We start from the raw sequence: 19,571 nt of genomic DNA, 5'->3' as shown, positions 1-19,571 counted from the left end.
AACTATATATAATTTTATAATATACAAAATAAATATGTAAGAGTAATTTTTTTTTCAAATCACATGAAAGTGTTTTTTAGAAATGTTTTTTATGTTAATTAGATACCCCATAAATAAACTTATCACAACCCATGTTTAGTGTTAGAGAGCGCTTAGAACATGATTATTTCCTGTTTTTAATAGAAGGATACAATTGTGTAAAAAGGATGACAGTTGTTCTGGACCAATCAGTTTTTTTTTTTTTTTTTCACTGACCACCACATGCAGCAGTCTTGATCGGGACGAAGAAGAAAATAGAACGAAGGAAAATCTTGCATTTGGTGAAACCATGGGATTGGAGAAAAGGAAATCATAAGGTGGTCATTGGTCAGCCATGCAGGTTCTTTGTCATGTCTCCGCTCCTCCTGCACCGACAATAACATCACTTATCAAATTATTAAGCACTGTTTGAAATAGCATTTAAAAATATTTATAAAAACGTTTTATATAAATTAAAACTCTTCCCACATATTTATTTTATATTTTATAAATTTTAATTAAAAAAATTATTTAAAGTTATTTCTAACGATCCTTGAGAACAATGAATATTCAGGAAAAAGAACCAGAGATAGAAGGAAGGAGTTAACCTGTTCTCATGAAACGGCCACAGCATAAATTATATACCATGATACCATGATGCGAATCAAACGCTTACCAATTCATTCCAGGTTGGAATCGGAAGATCCCCACCCCACGTGGTGCTCGTTCTCACTCACGGACATCGGCCATGGCTGCAGCCAATACTTCAGCATTAATATAAAATTTGCCTTCTTCCTTCTCATAAGACTTTCTGTCGAAGGTTTGCATTCTATTCTACCACCTCCGGTTGTAATGGTTGTAATTATAAGAGTTAGTTGACTAATTTGAAGAAATTAAAAAAAGAAATTAAGTCAGTTATTTATAATAAATATGTGTTGTCTTTCCTGAAATATTTTTACTAATCAAGTGTATTAGTTAGAGTTACTATTGTTAGAAGGACTACTTTGTGAAAAAATATATAAATATGAGAGACAAAATAGATTAGGGTCTTATATTTAGGACCAAAATAAAAGTCAAATAAGGTCTTATACTCCTCCGGTCCTTAATATAAAATTTATTTAACTAATTTGATTAGATTAAGAAAGTTAGGTAAGTTAGTTAATTATAAGAAATGAGATACTTTTTCCTAAAATACCATAATCATCTTTCTTAATACCCCTTCTTCCTCTTCTACTTGATTGTGGCTGAGGAAGTATCCATAGAGTAATTTAGAGAAAACTGATAAACATAAAAATGGGTCTTATATTTAAAATCAAAACCAACTTAACAATTGAGTCCTATATTAAAGACAAAAAGAATATTAAGGACCGTAGGTAGTATAATATAAAATCTACTCAGTAAGCATAAATTTTCTTCTTTTTTTTTGGGGATAAATTCAAAGATGCAATTAATTTTCAAATTTTCAATACGTGGGAAACAATTAAAAATGAGTGATACAAAGAGGAAGTATCCTAAATAGTTCTACGTCTCGTACTTAATATAAAAGTTAATTTTACTTTTAATTTGTTTTTAAATATAAAACTCTAATCCACCTTATCTATCATATTTATTTATTTTTCTCAAAATAGTCCTTATAATAATTGCACATATTAAATATTTTATCAAATAATACTTGATTGGTAAGAGTATTTTAGAAAAGACAACACTTATTTATTATAACTAATTAATCTAACTAATTATCTTATTTTACTCAAATCAATCAACTAATTTTCATATTAAACCCGTGATAGTATGATTTTTTTAACAAAACATATCTAATTAATTAGCTCGAGTATTAGGTTACGAGGGTCCCGTACAGGAATGACCCTTTCGATGCACAATAGACGCACACGCACCCAGCACAAAGCAAACATGGGCATGATTCATAAAAGCTGAATGAGTGGAAAGCAAGTGGACGAACGCCTTGCTTGCTTTGCTATCATACATAGGCCATCCTTCTTCTCCTGTTTCTCTCTCTAATCCTTCACAGCTCTCTCCTTGATCCTCTTCCTTTCTTTCCAAGCCTGTAGCAACTGAGGCCAGTAAAAGAGAGAATAAGCAACTATGGATGGTACTGCATCCCCAAAACTTGAGTCAGAAGCATCTCCAGAGGTCAATGCAAAAGAAGCTCAACCGCTCAAAAAAACGGTGCGTTCATGCTTGGCGAAAAAGGAAAAATAAAGCTGCCTTGGATTCTCAAGTTTGATTTGAAATTCCTGATAATTTCTCGTCATCACTGGTAGTTCACTGGTAAACTAGTTCTGTGCCGTACTTGTTGCAGGAAAACTGCAGTTCAGAAAACTGTTATGAGGGTGAGAGTTGGAGAAAACGCAAGAAAGCTTAAGAACGAAGGGCTGGCTTCCGATTCATGGTCTTGGAGAAAATATGGACAGAAGCCTATAAAAGGATCTCCTTACCCAAGGTTTTAGCTTTCTTTCTTTCTACTAGTTTTGATACTGACGGAGTTGTAATCTCACATTCTTTGGCTGGTTGTGTTTGATTAAGCATTTCCACTTCAAATGTCTATTCTCTCGAATATAGTTCATCCATTGTCTCGTTTAGCAGGGGCTACTACAGGTGCAGCACATCCAAGGGTTGTTCAGCCAGAAAGCAAGTAGAGAGATGCAGAACTGATGCTTCAATGCTCATCGTTACCTATACGTCTACTCATAACCATCCACCTCCTGATCGTCCCTCCAACTCCAATCTAAATCTACCACAAAACTCCCAAAACCAGACCGTTGAAGATCTTCCAGCGACTTTGAAAGTGGAAGACCAAGAAGAGAAAGAAAGGGAAAAAGATCACAAGCCCACGACGGTCAGCTATGAATGTGTGAAAGAAGAAAATTTCTATTACTTGCAATCGCCAATTCAGAGCTCTGAAGACATCATTGTTGACCCAGAAGATCCTTTCCAACTGAACCCAGAGAAAATACATGGTAGAATAGATCTCCTCCCAGAAAAAGAGCTCCCCAGTTATTCTCAGTTCAAGAACTCGTCGACACCCAAATCCGAAGAGCATGACTTTTTCGATGAACTTGAAGAGCTCCCCATATCTTCACCTTTCTTAAACTTAATGAGGCGCAATTTCTCCGAGGAAAGGATTGTGGTTGCCCCTTCATGATTTAAGTTTGTTTCTTTGGCAGGGGTTGCTGCCCAACGAATGTAACTGAAATGTTCATATATAAAATTCCCGTTTCATTTAGTTTTCGATTCGGATTCTTTCTTTTTACTTCTTATTTACTAGTATTAGTATTGCTTTTCTTGATTATGTTGTTGCAGAGAGTGCACAGACATGGAAAGTGCGTCACTTAGTCATGAGCAGAGTTAGTGGGTAGACACAATCCTGGGAGACTGGAAATAACGGAGTGGGTTGATGGGGAAACCCCAATATCTATCTCTCTCACGCCAAAACACGAAGGGTTACTTCGGGTAGTGAAACAAAAGAAAGGGGAGTAATTGTCCTTTAGTTTAATAATTAAAAGATAGCACCAGGTTCAGGGATGAGTGCTCAAATATCATTTCAGGATAAGGTCTTTTACTTGGGGTAAACCTTAATCGATGATGGAAGAGGGAGTGATGCTTTTTTGGCGGCCATTATTTGCTCTGCTTTTCTTTTTTAAGTTTTGGGTTGCTTTCATGGTCCTTTGGCGATTCATTACTTCATTTGGTGGAAGAGTAGCTAAATCTAATTAAACCTTTTTGTAGGCAGCACTCGTGGATTGATAGGGATGTATGGAGTATGGACGGGCCTTTCGAGAAAGTCTAAGGTACTCTTCGTTCATATAGTAGTCCTTCAAAAGTCGAGAGATTCCATGTCACAAGATGCCAAATCCCCAAGTTATCCTGTGTTTGCTGCAATCTGGCCTTATTTTAAAACACCCATTTTGTTGTCCATATGCACTCATTTTGCGGAGCCTGCTACTTTTCTACTGGCGATTCCTCGTATACCTCCCTCTTCTATAACAAATTCACAGTTTTTCGGGCCCCCCTCGTACCTCGAATTGGATGGATTCTCCACCCAACGGTGGAACTGTGAGACGAGTTCACCATCTCCTGGTCATAAATTCTTTCGGCCAGGACCAACTTGCAAGAGTCCATACGTTATCTGAAAGCGAATCCTTGTATATAGAACAGCATATTTCACGAATCGCTCAGATTTAATGCCCGTGCAAAAATATTAATACATTTATCTCCAATTCATTTTTTGTTGATAAGTTAATTTCTCAGATGATATACTTAATTTTTTAAATAGAAAACATTTCCATCATCCTCAGAGGACACTTCAAAATAGTCAAGTGTTCTACGCCACTGGTAAAATTGCTTTCAACTCTCACATAGTTACAGTAGCTACAATTACAATAATGAATGACGCTAGGTGGTCCACTACCAGTTTTACAACACATAAATCAGTCCACGGAGGGGGGGGGGGAGGAGAGGGCCCTTCACATATGCTCTTATTGCTCTAGTCTCCAACCCTTTCTCAGCTAAATAAGATGTATGCTACCTATCGATTGTACCACAACCCTCAATTGCGCAAATAAGCAAGCTGCAGATGATTTATACAAGCGTAAGCATCAACGACCCATCTAAGTACCCCATCAATCGTGACATCAATAAATGGTTTCAGCCGTCAACGTCTCCTGGACTGCTTTGTAGCACTGCAGGCTGCAAAGGGGAAGCTTGGACTTTGAATCTCGATACTTGTACGGGTTGGTACAAGATGGACCCGCGCATTTCTCACGCGGAGGTGGATAACTGAAACAATTACCAAATGATATTCTTCATTAGAGAATGCCTCCAACAAACTTAGACAAGCATCTCTAGCTCCTCACCAATATCAGTGGTCAAAATCATAAAAATCCAAATCCAGATTAGCTAGAAGCTTGGTACCTGGAGAGTTTGGAGCTGAATATGTTAGGAAGGCCCATCTCCTCAGGAAAAGTAACAACCGTTCCAGCAGGACCCATCACATATCTGATGGTGTTCGATGCGAGCATCTGCGCATTAGCTGCCTTCTCCTGCAAAGAATCAAGACAGCAAAAATTGAAGCTGCATAGGAAATTAAAATAGTGAGTGGGATCCATTTGTTGCTGCCAAACCTGTGCCCGTTCTTCTTGGCGTTTCTTCATTTTCTCTTCCCGTTTCTTCCTGCTGGAGTCTTGACCAAGTATTTTTCTGATAGCTTCAGCCTACAAAAGCAATTAAAACAAGCATTTATATCTCCTGAAATCAACTATAGCAGAAACATAACAATAATTTGGATGGAACAGAACAAACCTCAGATTCCCTAGCAGCCTTCTCAACTTGCATTCTACGCCTCTGGGCAGCCTCAGCTTTCTTTAGTTGTTGCTCCACCTCCGAAAGCTTTTCTTTTTGCTCTATATTAGAATAAAAGCAACATAAACAAAGCTGAATAAAACAACATAATGAAATAAAGGCACACGAAATACAAGTTCTCACTTCTAGGTGGAGCAGGCGGTAATCCATTAGGAAACTCTATTAGACTTGCACCAGATGCAGAGGCATCCTTGCTTGATTGAAGGGCCCTTTGGCGTGTTGTGAGAGTCATTTCCCTTTTACTGTCCATCAATACATCAACAGATTCCTTCTTCTGCTTTCTCTTTTTCTTGTGCTCAGGCTCAACATCAGACCCAGAATCCTCATCTTCCTCATAGTCTGTGTCCTCATACATTCTATCTGATATGGACTTGCTTTTGCCATCTTTGACTGACCTTGATGAGGCAGAAGTTTCCACATCAGAGACACTGGATAATTTTCTATGTTTCTTGCTTACTTCTTCATCTCTGTACACTGCAGAAACTTTTGATGTTTTGAGCTTTTCCAAATAGCGAATCTCCTCATCGTTGTCATCATCACCAAATTCCCCATCCAATAGACGCCTCTTTGGTACTCGCTTGCTCTTACGGATTGGCTCAGTCTTGTCGCCTTGCTTACTGGATGTGTCCTTTCCTGATATCTTCCCTATCACAGAATCCACCTTTCCAAGACCAAACCCATCCCTTGAGAAATTTTTCCACGGAATGCCTTGTAGGCCACTCCTCTTATCTGAAGGGGACTGGTTATCATCTGAATTTCCCTGCAATAACAGAATTTAAAAGATGAAACAGTGTGCAAAGAAATCAGGACACCAGATACTGTTCCATAAAAGCAAGACTTTAAATACTTAATCGACTTGGTAAGTCCGCATAGCTAGCCAGATCAGGTGTGCTCAGCCCCCCCCCCCGGGCTTGAAGATAAGATGTGCTCGGTTTCAATTGAGTGGTTCTGTTAGGTTAAAAAAGCTGAGGAGGAGGCTAGGATGAAGAATGATGACTGAATCTATAATCATTCGTAAGAGTGAAATACCTGTTGCTTTTGGCGTGGTCTGGAGGCATCTGACAGCTGAGAGCTCTTTGCAGTGGACCCACTGCTTGATGAACCATTAGGAGCAGAGTTAGCTTGGATCATACGCGTTACACCACCAACCTTGAGTTTAACCTTTTTGACCCTGTTTTCATTCTCTAAGCTATCCTGAGAGGCTCCTGGCTGCCCCAGGTTCATACCATACATATCTGCGACGCTTGATTCCGATTCTAAGCTATCCTTTGATTTGCTGGAGCCTTTCCAGTTAGCAGGAGCAAGGACACCCTCACTGCACCGTTTGTTATATAAAACTTGTCCAGGCTCGTTATTAAAAAACAAATGGAATTCTCCATCCGTTTCACTCTTCTTATGGGATTTATCATCTTCAGCTGCAGTAGCAGAGGGGACACTAGAGACATACTGGTTAAGATTAAATTCTTTTCTCTTAGGATGATTATCACAACCACTATTCTCATCACTAGAGGCCTTGCTTGCATCATCTGAAGGTGATGATGACAAGGGAGATTGACCATCAGAAACAGGCTGTGAATCTGGCCGAGGCCGGCGAGAAGTTTGACTACGTTTCTTCCTTGCCGCACTGCCAAGGCCATCAAATCGGGTACCACCTAAATCTTCCATTAGTTAATTGTTACTACAGCACAGCTTCACTGGTACTCCTTCCACTACCACCGAGATGACAAAATAGATATAAACATCTTATAACTACGAAAATTTCTGCTGCAAGAGAATAAAAATAAACCATCAGTAACCACATTAGCGAATCTTTAGAGATAACTAAAAGTCAAGTTATCTCTCAAACATCAAAACAAAACAATCTACTTAAGAAATAACATCAATATACTGTCGAATACTCCGACTTTTCTTTGTCATGGTGAAGTTATCCTGGAAGAAGTGTACCTTTAAAGTGCATGCAAATACATGCAAACTAGAAGAAAATCATTATAGGATAAGCCGCAATGGCAAGAAGAAAATACAGACAGATTAAAAGGAAAAAGTGGGGTTAAAACAAATTTCACTTGTAAATTTGTAAAGGTGCAGACAGGTATTCGATATAACAAAAAGAGGCACTACCAAAAAGAGAAAACCTAGAATTCAACGAAGTGGCACCGCAAATCCATCACCACAAAACAGAGAAATTGATTTCGCAAGACAAATAAAAACTAATTAAGCAACAATAACCGACTGAAAAAACATGTTGAACCAAGAGTAAACAGACCAATAAAGTACAAACGCATCATCTTCGCAAAACCAAAGAATATAAGAAAATTTCAGAAGCCCAGACAAGATGAGTGAAGAATGAACGGCCCCCTCATTCGGTCCAAGGTGATAGCTCGTCAATTGAAGAATACAAACATGAACAAAGCATCCATCGGAAACATCATCCTAACCAATGGAAACCAACATGCTGACGAATTATATCCATTAAAACAACCAACTAAGAAATAACAGCGAAAGATTCGATTACCTCTGATGTCGAATAAAATTCCAGAAACAGACTGTCCCTCGAAGATCAAAATTGAAAACCTTAGCAATAAAGAAGACGACGAAAAGGGAATATGGCTCGAAACAGCCAATTCTGAAGCAAGTGCCTGTGCTGCGTATGAGAAAATATGATGGATTCGCGTAGGTGGTGGTAGAGACAGGAAAAGGAATGGCGAGATGTGAGGTAGAATTGGATTTGGGGTTTAGGGTTGGAGCAATTTGACCACAAAAACGAGAATATATGAGAGAGAAAGGGCGTGGCGCTGGTTGGAAGCGAGAGATGACTAATGATCTTTTTGTTCACCATTTTTTGTTGGATGGGGTCACCCAACTCGACTCGGGCTCGCTCGCCGATCCTAACTCGTTCCTCTTTCTCTGTCTATCTATTTCCCCCTCTCTCTCCCGCCACTCTTTCCTTTTACTTTCCCTCGCCTTCTACACACGGTCTCGCTGCAAGTTTTGGCGCAAGTTAAGGAATTGCGCACCTTGTCGTACATTATCTTCTCTCATTTGTTCAGCTCTTTTGGGACACGTGTCACATCCTTAAACCCCTACAGAGCGGCGAATCGGTACCCCGGAAAGTGAAAACCCTGGAACGCCCGATGGGTGACGTGCCATTTCACTGTTATCTTTTTTTGGAGATTGCAATTAAATCCAAAAATAATAATTATTATTATTATTTTTATCCTAATCAGACCTCGTTTATAATAAACAATATCTTATAATTAAAATTGGAGATAATATAAAATTTTAATAATAACTGAATAACTGACAAGTTCTCAGGTATGAATAATAACTCTTTATTTGCCATTAAATTTTTTTTGTAGTTATCTTCTTTTTATAACACTCTATTTTTTTTTAGGCCTGAAATTTGGTCATTTTGGAATTTCGATGTTTTTACTTCTTCCTCAACACTTCGGACACGTTGCCAGATAATAATATTTTCTTGGGTTCTTAATATAAAATCTTATTTGATTTTTATTTTAATTTTAAATATAAGACTTCAATTCATTTTGTCTCTCATATCTATACACTTTTTTCCAAAGTAACTCTTCTAACAATAATAGTTCTAGTCAATACACTTGATTAGTAAGAATATTTTAGAAAGACAACACCTATTTAGAACAAATAACTAACTCAACTTATTTTTTTAATCTCCTCAAATTAGTCAATTGATTCTTATAATTAGAACCGGAAGTAGTACTGACAGCTTGACACGATTTCTGTCTATTTATTTAGCTATTGATTGGAAAATAATAATTTTGCTGGGCATTTTTTATCGACAGTGAAAACTATTTCTGCAAAATATGTGGATAAAATGTAAACCCTTGAGCTCATGATACGAAAGCTCTCAACATTCCTGCTATTCTAAATTAGCTTTGCCTTCCAAATTAATTTTATTTCTACGATATTTTTCCTGTTAATTAATGTTTCTTCAGATTTTAGTCAGCTGAGAAATTTATTTAGAGCACAATCTTCCTTAAATTATTTTGATTTCATACGATTTTTTGAGGGAAAAAAATGCCTTTATCATGTGGCTCGTCATATTTGTTACTACCCTAAATCCTTAATATAAAAGTCTATTGACTAATTTAAGTAAATTAAAAAAATTTGTTATGTTGGTTTATTTATAATAAATAGGTATTATCTTTTTTAAAATATCCGTATTAATCAAGCGTATTATCTAAAACTACCACTTGATGAAATATTTAGCAGGTACAACTAATGTAAGGATTCTCTTTAAAAAATGGATAAACAAAAAAGACAAAATATGTTGAGATTTTATATTTAAAATCAAATTAAAAGTCAAATTAGTTTTTATATTAAAAACTATATATAGTATTGATTCAAACACTAACATTCATTAAAATGGATGGTCTTTTATCTCCAGAAGGTCCTTAATTCATGATTCGTGAATGAAAAAAGGAATAATCCCCAAAAAATATTTAAAATTTAAAATTTCAAATCAATTTTGTTTATTATACTTTAATAATAATTGAAAATATTTGAAAAACAAATGATAACATATTTTTGTATTCATTCATAATTTAAAATTTTGAAATTTTAGAAATATTTTTTAAGGGAATTGTCCCGTAAAAAAAAAGTCGTTGAAAGGGTTTTATATGAACACCTGGTTTAATTTTGATTAGTCAAAAATCAGCACAACACCTTGAAATTAATTGATATGTTAAAAATTCATGAAATGTGTGCATCGAAATTGAAAAAGCGCACACACAAAAGAAAATACATGGAATACGTTGTCTTTTTTCTTTTTTTTTTACAGTCATAAACCCTGTATCAATTATACGCTTATGAAAATATTTGATGACAAATTACAAACTTATGAATAATACACCCCTCCATAAAAATTATATTTTATGTTTAGACATATTAACTACATTTTGAGGCACTCGATCTTTTGTATATTGAAATATCATGTATTATATTTATCGTGACAGGTTATCAAATCACACATAATTGTGTATTGTATTTTTAAAATATTAATATTTAATAGTATTTAATTGTAAATCCACATAACATAAATAAAAAAAGACACAGAATATTATTGAAAAACTTGACCTAATAGTATAAATAACTTTATATAGGTTTTTTTCAATATAGGCAATTGCTAGCCAGTCCAGCGGATGCTTCTATAATCGCATTTTGTTCCTCTGTGCATTTTAAAGCTAATGGAGTGTTAAGCATAGCATGTTGCTAACCCGCCAATTTAACATTGAAAGTCTAATTCTAAGATTCAAGAGACGGACATGATCTCTGTGAAAATTTTGAGGTTTAGAGGAGTAGCTTAATGGAATATAATTGCTTAACTATTGAGACTGATGCCACGTGCAATATTATAATCCAAACATATTTTAAATTTTAAAAAATAAAAATAATATTTGATCATTCAACGAAACGTGAAGTGTATAATTAGATTTCATTGCGGTTTCGTTGGCAAAAAAAAAAAAAAAACAGAGAGAGAGGGAGAGAGAAAGAAAAAGATTTCATTGCGGTTTCACTACAATACTTCGATTTGAGGTTCCACTGCTTGCTCGTGAGAAGTGAAAACTGGAGTTTTTCTTCCTGGAAAAAAGAAAAGGAAGCTTCAACCATGAAACGGTGAATTATATAGTCCGCGATAAAAACCGATGCATTGCGTCTTCCGCAACAATAAACATAGCACGACGGCAAGAAACAATAGCAACACAGAGGAGTGCATAATAATAACTAAAAGGACTCATTGAACTGTCCAAGTCCCGAGCATATAACGCAGGCTCGCTCCTTATTAATAAGTCGAGGTTTCGCCAGATAGATGCATGAGGATGGCCAAGCAATTACCGCCCAACTGGAACAGAGTCTTCGAATCCTCCGGGAAGGGAATGGAACCCCCACCCTCCTTAAAAGCATCTTCACATGCCTGTTGGTACGACAGCACCGACGAGAACTTCATCCAGGCATCGTACACGTCGTTCTGCTTGACGGAATCCAAACAATCATTTATAGTATCCACAATCGATGAGTACTGGTCTGCGCATATGTCCAGTGACGCCTTTTCGTCTTTAGTAATATCTGGTTTGGCTTGCAAAGCCTTGATTGTCTCAGAGACCTTCGTAGTGATGTTCATGGTCGCCCCCATTTCGACCTTAACGGCCACCACGGGGTCAAGCGCGCCTTGGATGAATGGCGCGATGGCGTTCACGCACAGAGGTGGCGACTCTGCGTCACTGCACAGAGCTGTCAGCTGAGCGTTGTGTGACGCCGCTGTGTTGCCTCCGAGGTCGTCGGAGGGAGACGGAGCTGGGGCTGCCGACGGAGGCTCTTCGAGCAGTTTGACGCGATATGAGGGAACGGCGTCGATGCCCGAAAGGAGCGAGCAACAGATGAGGGGAACCACGAGGATAATTTTTTTATTAAACTCCATTGTCTCTATCTCTTTTATTCGAAGAGGGCGGGTTCAAGAGCAGAGACAAAGGTTGGAAAAGCCCGCTGCTCCTCTGCTTTTATATGGGCAGGTGGATCTGTGCTGTGTTTTACTGAAAATAGTGTCTGACTCTTGTTTCTCTGTTATAAATTTAGCACTTTCTTTTCCGGGTGTGTGGTTTGTATGTTGGCCATGGTTTTCATTCTCGTGAAATTTCACCAAAATTTTCGGAAACTGAGGTCTTGACGTGGTCAAATTAATAAGAGAGAATTATAGTGAGAACTCGGGAAAAAAAATTACAGAATAAGTCTTAGATATTATTATGTACTTTAAAACTGTCATTATAAACTATTTAAATTGTTAGATCTTTTAATAATTATTTTTTTTAGGCTTGTAATTCTTCCAATTGCATTTTAGAATTTAAAATATTCCCCAGACGTTTTGCTATTTTCGGCGTCCTCCATACAGGCCGAGCCAATACGATATCCACTAGACAACAAACATGGCAGAAGGCCCTGGACAAGCAAAGCAGATACAGGAAAACACGGGCCAGCCCCAGAGCTGTTACGTTCCACGGGGACATCATGTAAATTGCAATATCTATTTTGAAATCATTTATTGTTTGATAAAAGTGTTCGTGATTGAAAACACTGGCTGACCCAGTTACCACCGCTTCTTCCTCCTCTTCTTTTTTACTGTATCCAGCAAAAGCGAAAAAGAACTCGTAAAGATGCTTATAAGAAATGAATGCAGGGTAGCCACTAGCCACTGACCGTTCGGATTTCATTTGATATGCCAGCTAAATAAATGTATTTTTGTAATTTAAAAAAATGAAAAATAAGGAAATGCCCGATTGCCCCTTGCTAGCAGATGGCGGACACTGCAACAGGGGAGATCGGTGGCAGGATACGAGAACACCAGCACTTTAAATTTAAACCCCTTTTCCACTTTGATATTTGATATAACGTCTTCATTCATTCTTCCCTTCACACAGTAAAAGCTTTTCTTTCCTTCTCCGCTTTAGGCTCTGGCTACATAATACTACCTCTAATCCTAATTATAAGAGTCAGTTGATTAATTTGAAGAGATTAAAGAAGTAAGTTAAGTTAGTTACTTGTCCTAAATAGGTGTTGTATTTCCTAAAATATCTTTACTAATCAAGTGTATTGACTAGAATTATAATTACTAGAAGGACTATTTTGAAAAAAAATTGAGTAAATATGAGAGACAATATGGATTGGGGTCTTATATTTAGGATAAAAATAAAAGTCAAACAGGGTCTTATATTAATAAATTTCCTCACATCTCACCCTGCTTGATGGTTGACTTTCAATACTCTACAGTACTTCAAATAAGATTACGTCCAATATAAGAGTACCTATACCTAAAAAAAAATCAACTTAAACAATTTTAATTCAAAATTTTTAACTTTCGATTTTAAATAATAAATTCACTTTTTATCGTAATGCCAATTATACAAATATTTTATTTTATTTAAATAAAATTATTAAAAAATATAAAATAACTAATAGTATTAAATTTAGACTATTCAAATTTAATTTATGCCGTAGATATTAGTGTCTATCACTACCATTGCCCTAAATACCTTCATAACTGGGGGATCAAACGGGCTCTCTTATTGGATCACCGACTATAGAAATACTGGGCTCAAGCCCAAAAATTTGACTCTCTGTCCGAGTTCTAATACAGCCGCCTACCCAAAAAACAACACCAACCTCGATCCACCGTCGATCGGCAGCTTGCCCCTTTGCTGTAGTCGGCCGCCGCGGTGGCGAAAATTTAAGGCGTAAGCGTATCCTTTCACTGTACGCCAAACCCCGGTCTTGTTGAAGCGGTTGCCTCAGATTCTATATTCCCCTATGTCTGTACGAGTTCTTCCAGCTGCCTCCAAGCTTAGCTAGGGTTTGTCATATCTGTTTGCACGAGCAGGTGTTGAATACACTGCGATATTTAGACATGTCGAAGCGGAAGTTCGGATTCGAAGGCTTTGGCATCAACCGCCAATCGACATATAATTTCGAGAGATCTCAAGCTCCTCAGCGGCTGTATGTTCCTCCTTCATCACGTCACGGGCATGACAATTTCGAGGATACTGACCTTGACAACATCGAATATGACGATAATGATGCTCCCAAAGACGGAAACAATGGCAATGACAGCAAGAACGATGGCAACAGCGACGATATTGATCCCCTTGATGCTTTCATGGAAGGGATTCACGAGGAAATGAGAGCCGCGCCGCCTCCGCAGCCGAAAGAGAAGGCAGAGGACAGGTATAGAGATGACGATGAGGACGACCCGATGGAGAGTTTCTTGAGGGCGAAGAAGGACGTAGGGCTGACTCTGGCGTCCGATGCTCTGCACGCTGGGTATGACTCCGATGAAGAGGTTTATGCGGCCGCGAAAGCTGTAGACGCGGGAATGATAGATTATGACTCCGACGACAACCCCATTCTTGTCGAGAAGAAGAAAATTGAGCCTATTCCTGCTCTGGACCACAGTTCCATTGAGTACGAGCCCTTTAACAAGGATTTTTACGAGGAGACACCTTCAATATCAGGTAATGGCACAGCACTTACTTTGGAGTAGCCAAAACTCATGATTGAATTTGAGGTAGCTCCTTAAATTTGCTCGCACATATCGTTCGTTGTCCTCCTTGAATTGAATTTCTTTATGTCACTTTTCGCCTGGGATTTAAAAGCCGACTCTTGAAATTTTTTTCCCTCCATTTACGCCAGTTAAGTTATTGACTTCACGGACGCTTTTGGAATAAAGTATAGCTTGGCTTGATTACAATTATTGATTCTGTCATATTGCTGATGATCGTGTTGTTAACTTACTCTAGGTATGAGCGAGCAAGATGTTGCTGACTACAGGAAGAGTTTGGCCATTCGTGTATCAGGTTTTGATGTTCCGAAGCCAATTAAGACATTTGAAGACTGCGGTTTCTCTTCACAACTTATGAATGTCATAAAGAAGCAAGGCTATGAGAAGCCAACATCAATTCAGTGCCAGGCTTTACCAGTTGTGCTCTCTGGCCGAGATATAATTGGTATAGCAAAAACTGGTTCTGGTAAAACTGCTGCCTTTGTCCTTCCTATGATTGTGCATATCATGGATCAGCCTGAACTCCAGAAGGAAGAAGGTCCAATAGGAGTAATCTGTGCTCCCACTAGAGAACTGGCGCATCAGATATACTTGGAGGCGAAGAAATTTGCAAAATCGCATGGGTTACGTGTCTCTGCTGTCTATGGTGGAATGTCAAAACTAGATCAGTTCAAAGAACTCAAGGCAGGCTGTGAGATAGTTGTCGCTACTCCTGGCAGATTGATAGACATGCTGAAAATGAAGGCACTTACAATGATGAGAGCAACTTACTTGGTGCTTGATGAAGCTGATCGGATGTTTGACCTTGGATTTGAGCCACAGGTAAGGTCCATCGTTGGTCAGATCAGGCCTGATCGTCAAACTTTACTTTTTTCTGCAACAATGCCCCGTAAAGTTGAGAAGTTGGCCAGGGAAATTCTTAGTGATCCTGTTAGAGTGACAGTTGGGGAGGTTGGAATGGCAAATGAAGACATTACTCAAGTGGTTCAAGTGATTTCTTCTGATACAGAGAAATTGCCTTGGCTTCTTGAGAAGCTGCCTGGAATGATTGATGAAGGCGATGTCTTAGTATTTGCTTCCAAAAAGGCCACTGTTGATGAAATTGAATCACAACTGGCACAAAGAGCTTTTAAAGTGGCAGCTCTGCATGGTGATAAAGATCAAGCTTCTCGAATGGATATCTTACAGAAGTTTAAATCTGGTGCCTACCATGTTCTTATTGCGACTGATGTTGCTGCTCGTGGTCTTGACATCAAATCAATTAAGTCAGTGGTAAACTTTGATATTGCAAAAGATATGGATATGCATGTACATCGCATTGGCAGAACAGGTCGTGCTGGTGACAAAGATGGGGTTGCATACACTCTTATAACTCATAAAGAAGCACGTTTTGCTGGTGAGCTGGTTAATAGCTTAGTAGCAGCTGGTCAGAATGTGTCCATGGAGTTGATGGATCTTGCTATGAAGGTAATTTTTCTCGTTGATAATATTATTTGCTGCTTATTTTGTACTAATTTCCGTTAACCTCTATGTACGGACCCCATGCTTGCAGGCCGTCCTGCTTAAATATATGTTGTGGTTCTTATTATTGTAGGTTTTGTAGACTCCTTTATCTCTGGGTTAGAGATTGGTTTGCTTTTGTTTTTGGTAGCATTTTGATTATCCTGTTTATGATAGAGCACATTGGTGTCATGCGATTCATGTAGCTGACTTCACCTAGTGGGATAAAGCTTGTTGTTGTTGTTGTTGTTTGATTATCCTGTTCATGATCTGCCATTTCTTGTATGTATGATAATACAACCTTTGAGTGCAACAAATTGTCATGATTGATTTGTGCAGTTTTCTTGACTTTATCCTGGACTGGGTGTAATGCCAGTTATAATAGGTGTTGAGGAACCAGGGTAAAGATGCCACAACTGTGACTTGACGTATCAATAGGCCTGTTGCATTTGAGGCTAGACTATTTTAATGGTTTCAGATGTAGGTGTAAAGCGTAATGCTTCTTATTGCATTTGCGCAAGTATTATTGAAAACTGAAAGGTTTTTGGGAGGGTTAGCTTTGTCGAAGTGTGTTGAGTTATTGAACTTTCTAAATGAAGCCATGCGGTTTGGCAAGCAGGAGGAACAGTTTGGCAAGACTTGGGAAGTATAAGATTATGGAGAGTGTATGGATTTTGGAAGAAGCGTATCACTTAGTCTTGTTTCACAAGCTGTTCATTAATCTTAAGTATACTATTTGCAATCGTGTACCTATTATGATTGGCTTGTGCATGTTGGTGACTTGATGTGCATGGTTGTCAATTTGGATGCTGTTCGGATTTGGTGTTTGGATGTTTTAAAAAAAGCATTTTGTGCCCTGGTGCTATACTGTTCCCTTCTTTTCAATGTACCATGGAGTGCTGTTGTCAATGCTGCCGCATGACTGCCATACCATCATGCCATGGTGGGATTTTTGGAGAAATTCAAGGGATTTCCATTGTGTGGTGACCTTTATATTATATTTTGATCTTGAATGGATGTGAATAGTTGCCTATTAGCGTGCAAACAATTTTTTGCTTTTTTTTTTTTGGGTGATATGCTTTTGTTTTTTTTCCTTACCATCTCTGTGTGATAACAAACAAAACATTCTTGCTTTTTCGCAGACATTATTGACGCCCAAAGAAAATATATCCCTTGATTTTTCCCATGGGTACAGTTATATATGGGCTTCTACTTCTTCCTACAAAATATTCCACACCAAGCAATGTCAATATTAATTATTTAATTTTTTAAAGGTTGTGAAAGAATGGAAGAAATTTAAGTTATTTGTGAACCATTACTTGTATGTTTTATCCACATTATTTTATCACGTCCTAATAATACTAATTGTCTTGGCACCTTTTTTATGGTCAATTTGATTCATTTAAAATGCTAAAAGCTTTAGATTTGAAATTTGGTCTTGAATTAGTTAATGATGTTTATCCTGAAAATCATTAGGACGGGAGATTCAGGTCCAAACGTGATGCAAGAAAAGGAGGTATGACTTTATAAGATGCTTTATTATGCTTTACATGATAATGATGGTTTGCTCAAGAACAATTTCATGTGGCAGTAAACATTTTATGCGCCTGTTATAAGCTGCACCCTCTGTTTTTTTTCCCCTCCAAGCGTCAGAGCAGTAGAACTACTGGTTTTGCCAATTTGTATACTGAGTAGTTATTACCATGTTTTGGGCAGGTGGGAGGAAAAGTAAAGGGAGGGGAGGGGGTGGCGGTAGAGGTGTGCGTGGAGTGGATTATGGCTTGGGCATTGGATACACTCCAGAGTCCAATAACCCTTCCCCAAGCACAGCAAGTCGATCTGCCGCTGTAAACTCACTGCGGACAGGGATGATGGCACAATTTAGGAGCAACTTTGTTGCTGCTTCATCAAACTCTCAAAACCAATCCTACAGTAGCAGTACAAGTATGCCTGCTAACAAGAGACCGGCCCTCCCTGGCTTTGTATCTGGTGGGTCGATTGGCGGTGATTTAAACACTAATCAGACTCCTGCTGCATCCAGACCCGCAACTTCGGCTGTAAATGCTAGTAGTCACAACTCTGGAGTTGGTGCTCGTCAGAGGAATAACGAGAGGTTGCTTTCTGATCTGAACTTGCTTTGTTGAATTACAAGCTGATTTTCATTTGGAGGACAATGGGTTTGCTGATAAAGTTCTTGTTTTTCTTTTGCTGCAGTTCCAAGCCTAGAGAAAGGAGGCGGCCTTCTGGGTGGGACAGATAGTGTATGCTACCATTCAAGGACTCCCCCAGTGTCTCATATGTGAATGTCTCTATAGTCTAGGTCACGTCCTTCTATGATTTGTTTGTGTTACTAATTTTATACTTTAAAATTATTCGTGACGAGCTTGTTGTAAAATTTGTGCAAGTGAAAATAGATCAGGATTTCAATAGTTGGCAACTCGTGATATCGAAATTGAAATTAGGAAAAATACTTCGTCTGCTAAATTTACGTTTTACTACAAAATTGCTAGTATATATGAATCTTTGAGCACAACAAAATATTTTTAAACTCTCGACTTGTGTAATATTCTTATCTAATTCATACAAGACGGTTTAGATATTAGAATTTTTACTTTGGCGGAGAGTCTGATAATGTTCAGTAATTGACATCAAATTTGTGTCGAAAATGAAAAATTTTATGGCTTACGAGGTAGTCTCTCCGACATTGGCACAAGGTTGTCCTGCTACTTTGATTCAAAAGGACACCTGACGCAACTTCGCGCACTTTTAAACCAGGCCGCCCGCGGGTACACACTACACAGCGTCGATCACTGTCGGGTATGAGAACTTAAATGATCACTCCAATTTCAAAAATGGTTGTAAAGGAGAGTTTGTAAATTTATTAATATCAGAAAGTACGCGCTCAATATTGAAGAAAATAAAAGTCGTCATTGGACTTTTTCCTAAAAAATGAAGCAATTAGGAAGGCTTCACAGGAAGTTTTGCAATCCATCCTTGTGGGTCAATGAAGGTCTTATCCGGGAATCGGCGAAGAGCGCTTCCACTTAAACGCTTCATCCAAGGCACTCGTTTTGATTTCTTGGACCCTGGTCCCCAACATCCCTCCTCCACAAACGTCAGGTCTTGTCTGCAATAAACTTCCTCAAAACCATTCAAATATACAAATTTCGTTCACGGCCAGCTATCTTAATTGCAGTCTTACCCTCATCGTCACTAGCGCGTTTTTGTGTGGGAGTGTGTTTAAATTAATTATAAATACACAAACACAAAATTCTCCTGAGGTTTCTGTTGGCAACAATTCTTTCAACTTTAAAAGTTCAAAAATAAACCTCCTAACTTGCATTTGCCTGATACGGACCAACTTCAATAATAATAATGAAAAGAAAACTATCGGTATTAAATTACAGAATAAAGAAGCATAGATAGTTGCAAAATAAATTTTTTAATTAAAAAAAACACAAATGATCATAACAAACACATGCATGTTAAATGAAATGAATAATTAAATGAATCGGTGAATTAAGTACAAAGAAGGGGGGAGTAGAGAGAGAATTCAAATTCAAATTCAAAATTTGATTGTTGGCAAATTTGTAAT

The 19,571-nt window shown here is 37.9% G+C and overlaps 4 protein-coding genes across 7 annotated transcripts; 2 read left to right on the top strand and 2 right to left on the bottom strand.

Annotated features, from left to right (window-relative positions):
- Positions 1-2,063: 2,063 nt before the first annotated feature.
- Positions 2,064-3,258, top strand: LOC114728324 (probable WRKY transcription factor 35). Of its 2 annotated transcripts, none has more exons than XM_028915212.1 (3): positions 2,064-2,205; positions 2,339-2,479; positions 2,623-3,258. In XM_028915212.1, exons 1-3 carry the CDS (start codon positions 2,126-2,128, stop codon positions 3,179-3,181), a joined length of 780 nt encoding a protein of 259 aa, XP_028771045.1. In that variant the 5' UTR covers positions 2,064-2,125; the 3' UTR covers positions 3,182-3,258. The 2 variants fall into 2 exon arrangements, with proteins under 2 accessions (XP_028771045.1, XP_028771046.1); XM_028915213.1 differs by having other exon boundaries at positions 2,122-2,209; positions 2,350-2,479.
- Positions 3,259-4,296: 1,038 nt separating this feature from the next.
- Positions 4,297-8,357, bottom strand: LOC114728323 (uncharacterized). 2 transcript variants are annotated; one of them, XM_028915210.1, is made up of 7 exons: positions 7,910-8,357; positions 6,427-7,161; positions 5,521-6,157; positions 5,338-5,438; positions 5,160-5,249; positions 4,951-5,078; positions 4,297-4,815 (listed from the first exon to the last, which is right to left on the bottom strand). In XM_028915210.1, exons 2-7 carry the CDS (start codon positions 7,060-7,062, stop codon positions 4,671-4,673), a joined length of 1,737 nt encoding a protein of 578 aa, XP_028771043.1. In that variant the 5' UTR covers positions 7,063-7,161; positions 7,910-8,357; the 3' UTR covers positions 4,297-4,670. The 2 variants fall into 2 exon arrangements, with proteins under 2 accessions (XP_028771043.1, XP_028771044.1); XM_028915211.1 differs by having other exon boundaries at positions 6,427-7,158.
- Positions 8,358-11,212: 2,855 nt separating this feature from the next.
- On the bottom strand, positions 11,213-11,848 carry LOC114728329 (putative pectinesterase/pectinesterase inhibitor 45). Its single transcript, XM_028915216.1, has one exon. The coding sequence runs from the start codon at positions 11,846-11,848 to the stop codon at positions 11,213-11,215; it is 636 nt and encodes a 211-aa protein (XP_028771049.1).
- A 1,746-nt stretch (positions 11,849-13,594) lies between these two features.
- Positions 13,595-18,413, top strand: LOC114728322 (DEAD-box ATP-dependent RNA helicase 24). Of its 2 annotated transcripts, XM_028915208.1 has the most exons (5): positions 13,596-14,429; positions 14,715-15,943; positions 17,453-17,492; positions 17,693-18,089; positions 18,191-18,413. In XM_028915208.1, exons 1-5 carry the CDS (start codon positions 13,826-13,828, stop codon positions 18,234-18,236), a joined length of 2,316 nt encoding a protein of 771 aa, XP_028771041.1. In that variant the 5' UTR covers positions 13,596-13,825; the 3' UTR covers positions 18,237-18,413. The 2 variants fall into 2 exon arrangements, 1 of the variants encoding a protein (XP_028771041.1); XR_003738663.1 differs by lacking the exon at positions 17,453-17,492 and having other exon boundaries at positions 13,595-14,429.
- The last annotated feature ends 1,158 nt before the right edge of the window (positions 18,414-19,571 follow it).

Source organism: Neltuma alba, unplaced genomic scaffold, assembly GCF_004799145.2.
Source record: "Neltuma alba isolate B1F8T4 unplaced genomic scaffold, ASM479914v2 tig00012533_pilon, whole genome shotgun sequence".
Classification (NCBI taxonomy): domain Eukaryota; kingdom Viridiplantae; phylum Streptophyta; class Magnoliopsida; order Fabales; family Fabaceae; genus Neltuma; species Neltuma alba.
Note: the sequence above shows the minus strand (reverse complement) of the source record. Positions and strands in the feature narration are given on the sequence as shown.

Excerpts from the sequence above, each read along its gene's own strand:
- LOC114728322 (XM_028915208.1), top strand. The coding sequence starts at position 13,826 with ATGTCGAAGCGGAAGTTCGGATTCGAAGGCTTTGGCATCAACCGCCAA. Across the intron at positions 15,944-17,452 it reads TGATGGATCTTGCTATGAAG|GACGGGAGATTCAGGTCCAA; the intron begins GTAATTTTTCTC and ends GAAAATCATTAG. Across the intron at positions 17,493-17,692 it reads ACGTGATGCAAGAAAAGGAG|GTGGGAGGAAAAGTAAAGGG; the intron begins GTATGACTTTAT and ends TGTTTTGGGCAG.
- LOC114728329 (XM_028915216.1), bottom strand. The coding sequence starts at position 11,848 with ATGGAGTTTAATAAAAAAATTATCCTCGTGGTTCCCCTCATCTGTTGC.
- LOC114728323 (XM_028915210.1), bottom strand. The coding sequence starts at position 7,062 with ATGGAAGATTTAGGTGGTACCCGATTTGATGGCCTTGGCAGTGCGGCA. Across the intron at positions 5,250-5,337 it reads AGGCTGCTAGGGAATCTGAG|GCTGAAGCTATCAGAAAAAT; the intron begins GTTTGTTCTGTT and ends TTGCTTTTGTAG. Across the intron at positions 5,079-5,159 it reads GCCAAGAAGAACGGGCACAG|GAGAAGGCAGCTAATGCGCA; the intron begins GTTTGGCAGCAA and ends GATTCTTTGCAG.
- LOC114728324 (XM_028915212.1), top strand. The coding sequence starts at position 2,126 with ATGGTACTGCATCCCCAAAACTTGAGTCAGAAGCATCTCCAGAGGTCA. Across the intron at positions 2,206-2,338 it reads CTCAACCGCTCAAAAAAACG|GAAAACTGCAGTTCAGAAAA; the intron begins GTGCGTTCATGC and ends TACTTGTTGCAG. Across the intron at positions 2,480-2,622 it reads AAAGGATCTCCTTACCCAAG|GGGCTACTACAGGTGCAGCA; the intron begins GTTTTAGCTTTC and ends CTCGTTTAGCAG.